Genomic DNA, 13,073 nt, shown 5'->3' with positions numbered 1-13,073 from the left:
GCCCTGTGTGGTGTACGAGTATGCTGCCCTTCATACAAATAATTTTTACAGGGGCTGCCCTGTGTGGTGTAGGGGTACGCTGCCATGCATAAAAATAAATGATTATTACAGGGGCTGCCCTGTGTAGTGTAGGGGTATGTTGCCCTTCACACAAATAATTTTTACAGGGGCTGCCCTGTATGGTGTAGGGGTACACTGCCCTTCATAAAACATTTTTTTTACAGGTGCTGCCCTGTGTGATGTAGGGGTACGTTGCCATTCATACAAATCATTTTTATAGGGGCTGCCCTGTGTGGTGTAGGGGTTCGCTGCCCTTCATAATTTTTTTTTTTTTTTACAGGGGCTGCCCTGTGTGGTGTACGGGTACATTGCCCTTCATTCAAATAATGTTTACAGGGGCTGCCCTGTGTGGTGTAGGGTATGCTGCCCTTCATAAAAAAATTATAATTACAGGGGCTGCCCTGTGTGGTGTAGGGGTACTTTGCCCTTCATACAAATAATTTTTACTGGGCCTGCCCTGTGTGGTGTAGGGGTACGGTGCCCTTCATAAAAAAATAATTTTTACAGGTGCTGCCCTGTGTGATGTAGGGGTACGTTGCCATTCATACAAATAATTTTTACAGGGGCTGCCCTGTGTGGTGTAGGGGTATGCTGCCCTTCATAAAAAAATAATTTTTACAGGTGCTGCCCTGTGTGGTGTACAGGTACGTTGCCCTTCATACAAATAATTTTTACAGGGGCTGCCCTGTGTAGTGTAGGGCATACTTGCCGACAATCAGCTCCAGCCTTCCGGGAGGGAGCTGATTGTCGGCTAATAGCAGGGGGCGGGGAATGACCTGACTCAAGCTGGCAGTGTCTGAACTGACTTCACGTGTGGCAAGTTCGAAGGGCTGGAGAACCTTGCACAACACGGAAATCATTCTCCACTGCGCTTGAGTCAGGTGCATACCCCCTCCTTTGCCTATGTCATAGGTGGATGTATAGGCTTGAATGGCCTTTTGCTGCTCCTCCATCCTCTGAAGCATATAGAGGGTTGAGTTCCACCGCGTCACAACCTCTTGGTTCAGGTGATGGCGGGGCAGGTTCAAGAGTGTTTGCTGGCGCTCCAGTCTTCGGCACGCAGTCGCTGAATGGCGAAAGTGGCCAGAAATTTTTCGGGCCACCCAAAGCATCTCCTGCACGCCCCTGTCGCTTTTCAGAAAATTCTGCACCACCAAGTTTATTGTGTGAGCAAAACATGGGACGTGCTGGAATTTGCCCAGATGTAATGCCCGCACAATATTGGTGGCATTGTCAGATATCACAAATCCCCAGGAGAGTCTAAGTGGGGTAAGCCACTGGGCGATGATTTCCCTCAGTTTCTCTAAGAGGTTGTCGGCGGTGTGCCTCTTACTGAAACCGGTGATACACAGCGTAGCCTGCCTTGGAACGAGCTGGCGTTTCTGAGATGCTGCGACTGGTGATGCTGCTGCTGTTGCTGCGTAAGGTGATACATCTACCCAGTGGGCTGTCACAGTCATATAGTCCTTAGTCTGCCCTGTTCCACTGGTCCACATGTCCGTGGTTAAGTGGACATTGGGTACAACGGCATTTTTCAGGACACTGAGGACACTTTTTCTGACGTTTCTGTACAGTCTCGGTATCGCCTGCCTAGTGAAGTGGAATCTAGACGGGATTTGGAACCGGGGACACACTACCTCCATCAATTGTCTAAATCCCACTGCACTAATGGCAGATACCGGACGCACGTCTAACACCAACATAGCAGTCAAGGCCTCAGTTATACGTTTTGCTTCAGGATGACTGCTGTCGTACTTCATCCTCCTCGCTAAGGACTGTTGGAGGGTCAATTGTTTAGTAAAAGTAGTGGTGTTCCTACTTCCTCTCTGGGATGATGAACGACTCCCAGCAGCAGCAACAGCAGCAGCGGCAGCAGGAGGCGTAGCAATGCAGGATCCTCCGGAGGAATCCGGGATAGGAGAGTCATTCATGCCAGTGACATGGCCTGCAGGACTACTTCCGATCCTGACTAAGGAGGAAATTGACGAGAAGGGAGTTGACGGTGTGGTTTGCAGGCGCTTGGATACAACAGGACAACGGGATTTAGGTGTCCCTGGACTGCTTACGGTCTTAGCCAAAGTTTCTGAACTTGACAGTAACTTATTATGAACGTGCCGCAGGTGCCGTATAAGGGAGGATGTTCCTAGGTGGTTAACGTCCCTACCCCTACTTATTCCACCTTTACATAAGGTACATATGGCAAGACAGTTGTTGTCCGGATTTGGATAGAAATATTGCCAGACCAAAGAGGTGGAATGTTTGGTCTTCTGCCCAGGCATGACCGTGATGGGCTTTTTCATCCCACGGACAACAACTGTCTCCCCCGGAGCCTGATTTAAACAAACCACATCACCATCAGAATCCTCCTCGCCAACTTCCTCCTCAGCGCCAGCTACACCAGTATCCTCATCCTGTTGTACTTCAACAGTGACATCTTCAATTTGCATATCAGCAAGTGGACTGTGGGTGCTCCTTTCAGCACTTGCAGGGGGCGTGCAAATGGTGGAAAGAGCCACCTCTTCCCGTCCAGTGCTGGGAAGGTCAGGCATCGCAACCACCACCACACTTGGACTCTCCTTGGGGATTTGTGATATCTTCTTAGAAAGCACAGTTCTTCGCTGTGCTTTTGCCAGCTTAACTCTTTTGATTTTTTTAGTGGGAGGAGGGCTTCCATCGTCATGTGAAGCTGAACCACTAGTCATGAACATACTAGGGATCGACCTTAGCCGTTCCTTGCCACTCCGTGTCGTCAATGGCATATTGGCAAGTTTACGTTTCTCTTCAGCTGATTTAAATGTTTTTTTCAAGGTCATTTTCCTGAACTTTGTCATTTGGGATTGTATGTGCCCTCTATTATGACATTGGGCATCGGCCTTGGCAAACGACGTTGATGGCATGTTATCGTCTATGTCATGACTAGTGGCAGCAGCTTCAGCACTAGGAGGAAGTGGTTCTTGATCTTTCTCTATTTTATTTTTATCGGAGAAAGTTTGGTCCTCCATTTATGTTATATCGATTTGATATATACGTGCGGCTAAACACAGAAAATATTTTTTTATTTTTCCTGGAGAGTAGTGCACTTTGTGGGTTACACTAGCCTTTAAGAAATGAGCCAGCCGGCTCTTTACTTATGGGACACAGGCGCACGCTTGGCGCTGCTCCTTTGTTGATGCACGTGCGGCTACTGCGCACACAATTCACAAACACAGAAAATAATTTTTTTTTTGGTTTGGACTAGAGTGTACTTTGGGGGTTACAGCACCCTTTAACGGTCAAGCCAGCTGGCCCTTTACTTATGACACAGGCGCACGCTTGGCACTACTTTGTTGATGCACGTGCGGCTACTGCGCACACAATTCACAAACACAGAAAATATATATTTTTTTGGTTTGGACTGGAGTGTACTTTGGGGGTTACAGCACCCTTTAACGGTCAAGCCAGCCGGCCCTTTACTTATGACACAGGTGCACGCTTGGCACTACTTTGTTGATGCACGTGCGGCTACTGCGCACACAATTCACAAACACAGAAAATATTTTTTTTTTTGGTTTGGACTGGAGTGTACTTTGGGGGTTACAGCACCCTTTAATGGTCAAGCCAGCCGGCCCTTTACTTATGACACAGGCGCACGCTTGGCACTACTTTGTTGATGCACGTGCGGCTACTGCGCACACAATTCACAAACACAGAAAATATTTTTTTTTTTGGTTTGGACTGGAGTGTACTTTGGGGGTTACAGCACCCTTTAACGGTCAAGCCAGCCGGCCCTTTACTTATGACACAGGCGCACGCTTGGCACTACTTTGTTGATGCACGTGCGGCTACTGCGCACACAATTCACAAACACAGAAAATATATATTTTTTTGGTTTGGACTGGAGTGTACTTTGGGTGTTACAGCACCCTTTAACGGTCAAGCCAGCCGGCCCTTTACTTATGACACAGGCGCACACTTGGCACTACTTTGTTGATGCACGTGCGGCTACTGCGCACACAATTCACAAACACAGAAAACAATTTTTTTTTTGGTTTGGACTGGAGTGTACTTTGGGGGTTACAGCACCCTTTAACGGTCAAGCCAGATGGCCCTTTACTTATGACACAGGCGCACGCTTGGCACTACTTTGTTGATGCACGTACGGCTACTGCGCACACAATTCACAAACACAGAAAATATTTTTTTTTTTGGTTTGGACTGGAGTTTACTTTGGGGGTTACAGCACCCTTTAACGGTCAAGCCAGCCGGCCCTTTACTTATGACACAGGCGCACGCTTGGCACTACTTTGTTGATGCACGTGCGGCTACTGCGCACACAATTCACAAACACAGAAAATATTTTTTTTTTTGGTTTGGACTGGAGTGTACTTTGGGGGTTACAGCACCCTTTAACGGTCAAGCCAGCCGGCCCTTTACTTATGACACAGGCGCACGCTTGGCACTACTTTGTTGATGCACGTGCGGCTACTGCGCACACAATTCACAAACACAGAAAATATATATTTTTTTGGTTTGGACTGGAGTGTACTTTGTGGGTTACAGCACCCTTTAACGGTCAAGCCAGCCGGCCCTTTACTTATGACACAGGCGCACGCTTGGCACTACTTTGTTGATGCACGTGTGGCTACTGCGCACACAATTCACAAACACAGAAAATATTTTTTTTTTTGGTTTGGACTGGAGTGTACTTTGGGGGTTACAGCACCCTTTAATGGTCAAGCCAGCCGGCCCTTTACTTATGACACAGGCGCACGCTTGGCACTACTTTGTTGATGCACGTGCGGCTACTGCGCACACAATTCACAAACATAGAAAATATATAATTTTTTTAGCACTTGGGGGGAGCACCCCTGATGGACAGAGCACCCCCTGGACAACACTACAGCACCCCTTTAGGACTGGGACACTGCACAGGACTTTGGAGTGGACACAGCCCCTATGGAGAACTGACTGCACAACACAGTCCAGCCAGCCCCTATGGACTTTGAAGTAGTGGACACAGCCCCTATTAACAACAGCAGCACAGCACAACACAGCCAGCCCCTATGGACTTTGAAGTAGTGGACAACAGCAGCACAGCGCAGCACAGCACAGCACAACACTACTCTGCACTACACTACACTACACTACACAGCCTAGCCAGCCCTAACTCCCACCCTCCCTCTTCACTGTCCACAGCCGAGTGAGAAAATGGCGCCGACGCGGGTACCTTATATAGGATCCAAAACCCGCGAGACTCGGAAGGCGGGATGATGATGTTTTGCCTCAATTTCAGATCCGAGTCAGGCGGGAAAAGTCGAGCCTGACTCGGATCTGCCTCGGATCGGGGGGGCTCGGGGGGGTTCGGATTTCAGAAATCCGAACCCGCTCACCCCTAATTATTATTATCATTATTATTATGCTTCCCTCACTGTGCCCTCCCTAACAGCAGCGGGTGGGTGGAGTGCACAAGGATTCAGTAGATGGATGTGAAATCCTTCTTGGCCTAGTGGCAGAGCGGTGGTTATACATTGCCAACATCCAGGGTTCAAATCTCACCACAGCCCAATATTATTTTGTAATCATGATTACTTTAGATTCATTCCTCTATATATTTTTTTTAATAAAGTACAATGGTGGATCCATCCACACTAAACAAGTTTCAGACACAAGTGTCAGGTTTAAGACGCACAATCAGCATCAGGGGCTTAGGGGTATATTTACTAAAGTGCAGGCTTTTAGAAGTGGAGTTGTTGCCCATAGCAACCAATCAGATTCTACTTATCATTTATCTAGCACCCTGTAGAAGATAATAGCTAGAATCTGATTGGTTGCTATGGGCAACAACTCCACTTCTAAAAACCAAACACTTTAGTAAATATACCCCTTAGAGGGGTCAGAAGCACTCACAGCGTGTTGGGGTTCAGGGGCTCAAACGCAACCCCGGAGACTATTTCTGTGTGAGTAACAGTCTGTCACTCTCACACGCACATGATGCTGTGCTGCGGCCGCCTGCGCTGACTGCCACTGACTGTTCTGACTGCCACTGACTGTTCACAGCTGGGCAGCTCAGCCTGCTGACAACAATGACAGACAGTCACATACTAATGAATGTTGTAGACAGGGCTTCCGGGAAACGGGGCTATGTGTACGGGGGGCGAACGCCCTAATCGCCCTCCAGTGGATCCGCCACTGGCTTGTAACAATATTCAACCCCCTGAAAGTCAACAAATTTGTCTGTACTACAAACAACACACAGATTGTTCCAGGTGGTATTTTTTTTTAAATAGTGTTATTTGTAATAAAGACATATCTGTAGACATTTAGGGGGGTATTCCATTAGCCGCGGGGCAGGGCCGGCTCGAAGCATGTTCAACCAGTGCGGTCGAACAGGGGCACCACCCCATAGAGGGCGCACTCCTCCCAGCCATTCCCGATTTCAGCGGGACTGTCTTGTTTTTTGGGCACTGCCAGCGCTGTTCCACCCGCAGGATGATTCGTCCCACGGGCTGGGCACCTCCACCATCACAGCTGTGCGGTGGTGCCAGCCCCGGAGAAGAGGAATGGATTGCGCGCACATGCATGCGGCATTCATTCAGTGCAGGAAGAAGGCTGGTGGAGGCCCAGCTACTGATGTAGTGTTGGGCTTGCCTCCAGCCTGACGTTAACGGGAGGCGTGCCATACGGGCACGCCCCCAAATAACATAATTTAAGGGGCCTGGCCTATGGAAATTAGGCCACGCGGTAAAGAGGCGTCATGTCCCGGTCCCGCACAGGGCACGGCTCACCCTGGAGCCGGCCCTACCATGGGGTTTCCTCCTTGACTAATTAACATCAAAAATTCCTGTGGCACGGGGAAGGGCTATTCAATTAAATATCCATTTTCCCACACTGAAAAATCGGGATTCAGGCACGGAAACTCACTGATTCCGCGTAAACTGCGGAATCAATGTTTTTTTTTCCCGCACGCGAACCCGATTTTGTGTTTTTTTCCGTGGACTTTACCTCACACCTCCATGAGCTGCAAGGTTTAGTCCAACTGTGGGGGCTCGTCCGCGGGGTAATCCCCACTAATTGAATTGCTCCGGTGCGGCAATTAGAAACTGGGTAAACCCCGCGGCTAACTGAATACCCCCCCCTAGAGGGTTGAATACCTTTGCAAGCCACTATAAATCATGGAACAAATTAGTTTGCATTTAGTTATTTTAAGAAATAGAATACAGTACTGCAGCAAGAGTTCTAATATAATGTATCCACTTATACGTTCTTTATTATTGAGCAAAATATACCCAGATATGTTAGAAATGAGATTTGAGATAATAAAATCTTTAGGATCGCTGGTATTAGCAGAATTAATCCTCCAAAGTGCGGTTTGAGTCCCATAAAATGATTGAAGTATTTGCCTTTTGTGTGCTCCAATAGTCACTATAGCTCATGAGCCGCTGAGCTGGATGTCGCTGGAATTACTGCACCACAGTAGCGAGGAGGAAGCATTATGCTCTGCACTGCTTGTGCAAATGGTTCTGTGCATCATAGTGGTTGGCAGAGAATTGGTTCAGTGATCGTGGTTTCTTCTTTTCCACCCAGAATTTTACCAAGCTCTCAGTGGAAAGGAACAAAATGCAACGACTGAACCCTCTGACAACCACTACAGTATGTATTAGTTTCTTGTACCCTCTGATTTGTTATAGTGAATTGTGGTCTGCATACTACATTTGTTATCAACCATATATGCAGTAAGACATGGTAATGTGCAGTTTATCTACCTTCATCTAAAGCAGTGATGGTAAACTTCTTTTTTACAGACTGCCTTTACTGAACCCTCATACTGGGTGGTTGTATTTACAACCCAAATGTTCATCCTTACTATTGTAACCAATACATGGACCCTGACAGATGATAGGAGTAGAGGAGAAGATGTGCCAGAAAGTAAAGAAGCTTTCACAAAGTTAGGAAGCAAGTGAAGGAATGAAGAGTGTGCAGGAGATGAGCATAGTAAACTGTATTGAAAACAGCATAGAAGTGAGAGAGGATGAGTATGGAGAAGTGTCCTTCAACTTGGCTGTGTGCACACTGTTGGGCTGCTCTCAGCCAAGTCGTAGGGTCACTTCTCACACTTTAGTATTGGAAGTTGCAGTGGAACGTAGAGGGTTGAAGAGGGAGTGAGAGGAGAGAAAGGGGTTTAGCAGTTGTATACAAGCCTTTCATGTAGTTTAGAAAGAGATGGAGGAGATAGTGGTCATAGAGAAAGTTAGAGATTAGTTTGAAAACATAGGAAAGTGCCAGTGGGGATACAGCTGTTGATGGGCTAGCACTGGGGGGGGGGGGGGGGGACAGAAATGGGATTCAAGGAGACAGCTTGGAGAGGAGAAGAGTGTGAGTACCAATGTCTGTTATAACTGGAGAGAAAAAACTGCGAGTCAATAGGGGAGTGGAAGAGAAAGTGGGTGTGGGAGATTTTATTTGTGATACTGTAATTAGTGTACGCAATGATTATTAAACTGGCTTATGTTTAAAAGATAAAACAAAACCCAATATGATACTTGTGTATAGTTAGCTATATATGCATCACTTAACATGAAGGAGGATGAGCTGTGCCGGACAAGCCGTCTGACTGCTTTAGTTTGCAGCCTGTCCCAAGACTCACTCCTGACATGCAAGTGGTAGCAGAACTTCTGAGTTATAATAGTGGTGTCTATACCGCATAATAAATAGGTTCCTATGTGAACACTAATGTTATTATACCACCAGCCATTTGAAGACTACGAGAACCACCTACACAGAGGATGAGATTGGTGGATTAGAGCAACGGCAACCATCTTTATTGCAGCCTTGCCAGTCAGCTGGCAGGTGATAAATTTATATTTTACAAAAGACAAGTGTGTGTGAGAGGCTGGGAAGTGGGTATTGGAGGAAGGAGAGGCGGTATGCCGAAACATAGCCCAAGGAGCCAATAAACCTTCTCCGTCCTATTATCTGTGTTTCTACTTTTATGGCACTCTCCTCGAGTGCTTGTGGTATCCTGCAATGCTTTGTATCTGGTTACACTAGCACCCTGATAGCAGATGCTGTTCTTATCTGTATTTCACTGAGCCAGTGCTGGAGACTCTCTTCCCATGTTTCATTGCCCAGGCACAGCATAAACACCGAGGTTGGATTCAGAGTTTGTAGTAAAGCAACCTTGGGGAAACCATGTTGCACTGCAGTGGGGCAAAGTTTAAATGTACATATTCATTCTAAATTACAGTACAGAATAAAAATAAAGCCAATAAAGGTGCAGTGGCCTGTCTCTTAATGCACCTACCCAAGACAGAGCCACAGACCGCTAGAAAAGTGCTACGAGCCCGGGACTGTGCAAAAGCATTCCGGTCTGTGTCTATTATAACATCCATCTAATAGGAAGTGAATGACTGCATATAGATACGTTTATCTCCTGATTAATGGTTGGATTAATAATGGGAAATAATTTTTAATGTTGATACACTATGAGTCAGTGGTGGAACTAGCGGCGGTGTAGCGGTGGCTTGCACCGGGGCCCCCTGTGGTGTAGGGACCCATAGCTACCTGCATCCAACAGTGCCACTGCACCCGCTGCCAGTGTCCCCTAGGCCCCACAGTATTTAAGTGTAGTTCAGACCACAGTGAGAGTGGTCCGCACTACACAGTAACAAACACCGCCACGGAGGGAGCTGGGCTGGAGCTCACTCATAGGCTTTGCCTTCCGGCTCCCCCTGCAGCAGGTGATGGGAGAGACGTCATGACGTCTCTCCCATAGCGCAGAGTGGGCCGGGAGGAGCGGACAGCGGCAGGAGCGGTAAGTTGTGTGTTGTTTTTTTTTGTGTGTGTGTGCGTAAAGGGCACATGCACTGCATAGGGGGGGCGCTACTGGGGGCACTGTAAAGGCAGGGTGGCCGATTCTAGGGGCACTGTATAGGAGGGTAAGCTACTGGGGGCACTGTATAGATGGGGTGGTCGCTACTGGGGCACTCTATAGAGGGGACTACAACTGGGGGCACTGTATGGGGGGGACTACTACTGAGGGCAGTGCATAGGGGGACTACTGAGGGCACTGTGTAGGGGGGACAACTTCTGAGGGCACTGTATAAGGGGCACTACTGTGGGCACTGCATAGGGGGACTGCTACTGGGGGCACTGTATATGGGGCACTACTGGGGGCACTGCATAGGGGGACCACTACTGGGGGCACTGCATAGGGGGGCCCAAAGCATATTCTTGCACCTGGGCCCACCATTCTCTAGTTCCGCCACTGCTATGAATTCTCCTTCATGCTGTTTTAATTGCTGACCGAGTGCTGAGTTTATACAATATTTTTGTTCAACCCCTTGAATTAAAGCTGAAAATCTGCACCTCAATTGTATTCCCATTGTTTAATTTAATATCCATTGTGGTGGTGTACAGAGCCAAAATTATGAAAATTATCCAAATATATATGGACCTAATTGTATATACATATAAGTATCAGTTTACTCTTATGTATTTTGTATTGATGACCACAAATGTAGTTACTGGATAACTTTCTTTTGTCTTCTTGTTCCTTTATGTGGTTGTATATTGTTGCCTATAAAGCTATAATTCGGGTAAAACATATATACCTATAGGACATATTGTACTTCTTTGTATATGTGTATATTATCCATAATGTGAAATCACAGGTCGCCTTATGTAATAGGCTGCGAGATGCAGCCATGGACGCAATTCAAGAGAGTCAGCACATATTTCAAAAGTGGTAATAATTTAAACGGCATAACCAACCCGGTATAAAAATACGCTTTAAAAATACATGGGGCAATACCGACTGATGTTGGGCGCATTCCTGCATCTCACCGGCTATTACATAAGGCCCAGAAGCTGCCTTAGAAACACATTACAGCCAGTACAGGGAGCAGGGAGCTGGTCTCACGGCCACTGACATCACAGGATTCCATCAGCCTGAGTGACAGTTGGTTGTAACTGACACCGGAGCTGAGCAGCCAGAAGATGGAGCCCAGTCACGGAGAGCGAGGAGACCAAACGGAGGAGAAGGCGATTAGAGGAGAGATGAGGAGCAGTGATGCTGTGACACCCAGCCAGCTCCAGCATCCCAATGCTGTAGATGTCGCAGAGTTGAACATTATTACCATCAATGAGCTTGGCGAGTATGAAGAGATTACATCTGGTGGAAGAGAGGACAGGACCAATGTCACCCCAGAGGGTCACCAGCGTGAAAGAGAGAGTTCCCATGAGGCTGTGGGTGGCAAGAAGAAGAGAAAGCGTCAGAGGGAAGAAGAGACAGGACAGCGGAAGAAGAAAAAGAAGACGGAGAAGAAAAAGAAGAAGAAGGAGAGGAAGGAGGAGAGGAAGGAGAGGAAGGAGGTGAAACAGCATGAGGGTGATGTGCATGGAAAGAGGAAGAGATTACACCAGGATGTGGCCGAGGTCCGAGAGAAGAAGGTCAGGAAGGACACTGAGGACGGCGATTTCCCTCATGAATGGGACAGACCAGGTAATGAGGGATACGTGATTCTCAATATGGAGAACTTGCTCTCCTACTGCATCTAGTTATAGATCAAGCTGTAGCTGGTGGTCTGTCAAATGTTACCTAGTGGTTACTGGGTCACGTTTCACTCACGTAGAGGGAGGTATTGTGGCCGCCATAAATTAGCTATGAGAATAGTCAGTTATTACAGGTGCTACTTATGCTACTTATGTAATAGTGCCAAATTCTCATATAGGTCATATGTCATCACTTCAGAAATAACAAATATACCACATTGCAGGACTTTCTCAGTGTTGTAGGTTGTTACAGTATTGTAGCTGTTAAAAATTTGCTTTGGCATTATACATATGAAAGATGGTTACTCTTTCCCAGATACATGTTATAAGTAATGGTAAATGCTGCCTAAGGGGGAGATGTCCTAAGCCTTGGAGAGAGATAATGTGTAGAGTGCTAAAGTACCAACCAATCAGCTCCTAACTGTCTCTTTACAGGCTGCGTTTGAAAAATTACAGATAGGAGCTGATTGATTGGTACTTTAGCACTCTACACTTTATCTCTCTCCAAGGCTTAGTACATCTACCCCTAAATGTTATATGTATAGGGCTAAAAAATAGACCTCATGCAATAAGGAGTATAATACCAAATGGAAAGAATCAGCACAGAAGCCTCTACTGGATCATGGGTATATTTAGAGAACACTAATCAAAGTCACTGATTGGTGAAAAACTGTATCCGAAACCCATTTTGAATCTATCAAAATAATAGCAGTAATAATATAATATACTGTAGACATTTTAGTGCGCTAACGTCCAGCCAATGTCCTACATGCCTCTAGGTGGGAAGTCACCATTTGGTAGGGAAAGTCTGATACTCAGTCTAATGAAACAGCCATACGATATACTGAATGGGTCTCTAGTACTTTGTAGCTCCTCAATTGGACTTTTTCCTGCTTATATAACAAAATATCACAAATGTAACATGAAATCAGTTTGATGTAAACTGTTCTAGAAAGTTTCCTTTTTATGTTCTGTGATTCATCCTGTGATACTTGTTTGTGCAATGTGCAAGAATAGTGTCTGAGCCTTATGTGGCCCCTGACATGGCACGTGGCTCATCCCATTCACACATTACAACATATGTAACAGAATCATGTAGGCTGTAAAATAGAAATGTTTACTTATTTTTCTGTATTCTTATTCCATCTGCCAACAGTGCACAAAACAACAAATAATACTGTTCTAGCTAGAAAATTACATTTGTAATGTTGTCCCCTAAATACCATCTACCCAGGGCTGTATTAAGGTCTGTGGGGACCCCTGGGCAACAAACATGTGGGGACCCCTATTAAATATGGACAAAATGAGGGTATGCACAATGGAGACCATATCGCTCATAAGTGATACACTGACAAACAGCAATAAACTAAGCTTAGCACTGAAAAGAGGACATATAGCAAGTGACATAACCCCTTTAGAACAGTTTCCTCAGAGAAATCAAACTTCAAGCACACACAATAAAAAAAATACACAATAAAAACACA

At 46.4% G+C, this 13,073-nt stretch overlaps 1 protein-coding gene across 1 annotated transcript in view; it reads left to right on the top strand.

Annotated features, from left to right (window-relative positions):
* The first annotated feature begins 11,034 nt into the window (after nt 1–11,034).
* Nucleotides 11,035–13,073, top strand: part of LOC148506733 (protein kinase C theta type-like) — a 38,152-nt gene continuing 36,113 nt past the window's right edge. The window contains exons 1-2 of the mRNA XM_088446332.1: nt 11,035–11,333; nt 11,403–11,539. Of these exons, the coding sequence (XP_088302458.1) occupies nt 11,035–11,333; nt 11,403–11,539 (436 nt within the window). The remainder of the gene's footprint in view (nt 11,334–11,402; nt 11,540–13,073) is intronic.

This window comes from Taudactylus pleione, unplaced genomic scaffold (genome assembly GCF_031769625.1).
Source record: "Taudactylus pleione unplaced genomic scaffold, aTauple2 ptg000397bl, whole genome shotgun sequence".
Classification (NCBI taxonomy): Eukaryota; Metazoa; Chordata; class Amphibia; order Anura; family Myobatrachidae; genus Taudactylus; species Taudactylus pleione.
The sequence above is the reverse complement of the archived record's forward strand: the minus strand, read 5'-3'. Positions and strand labels throughout refer to the sequence as shown.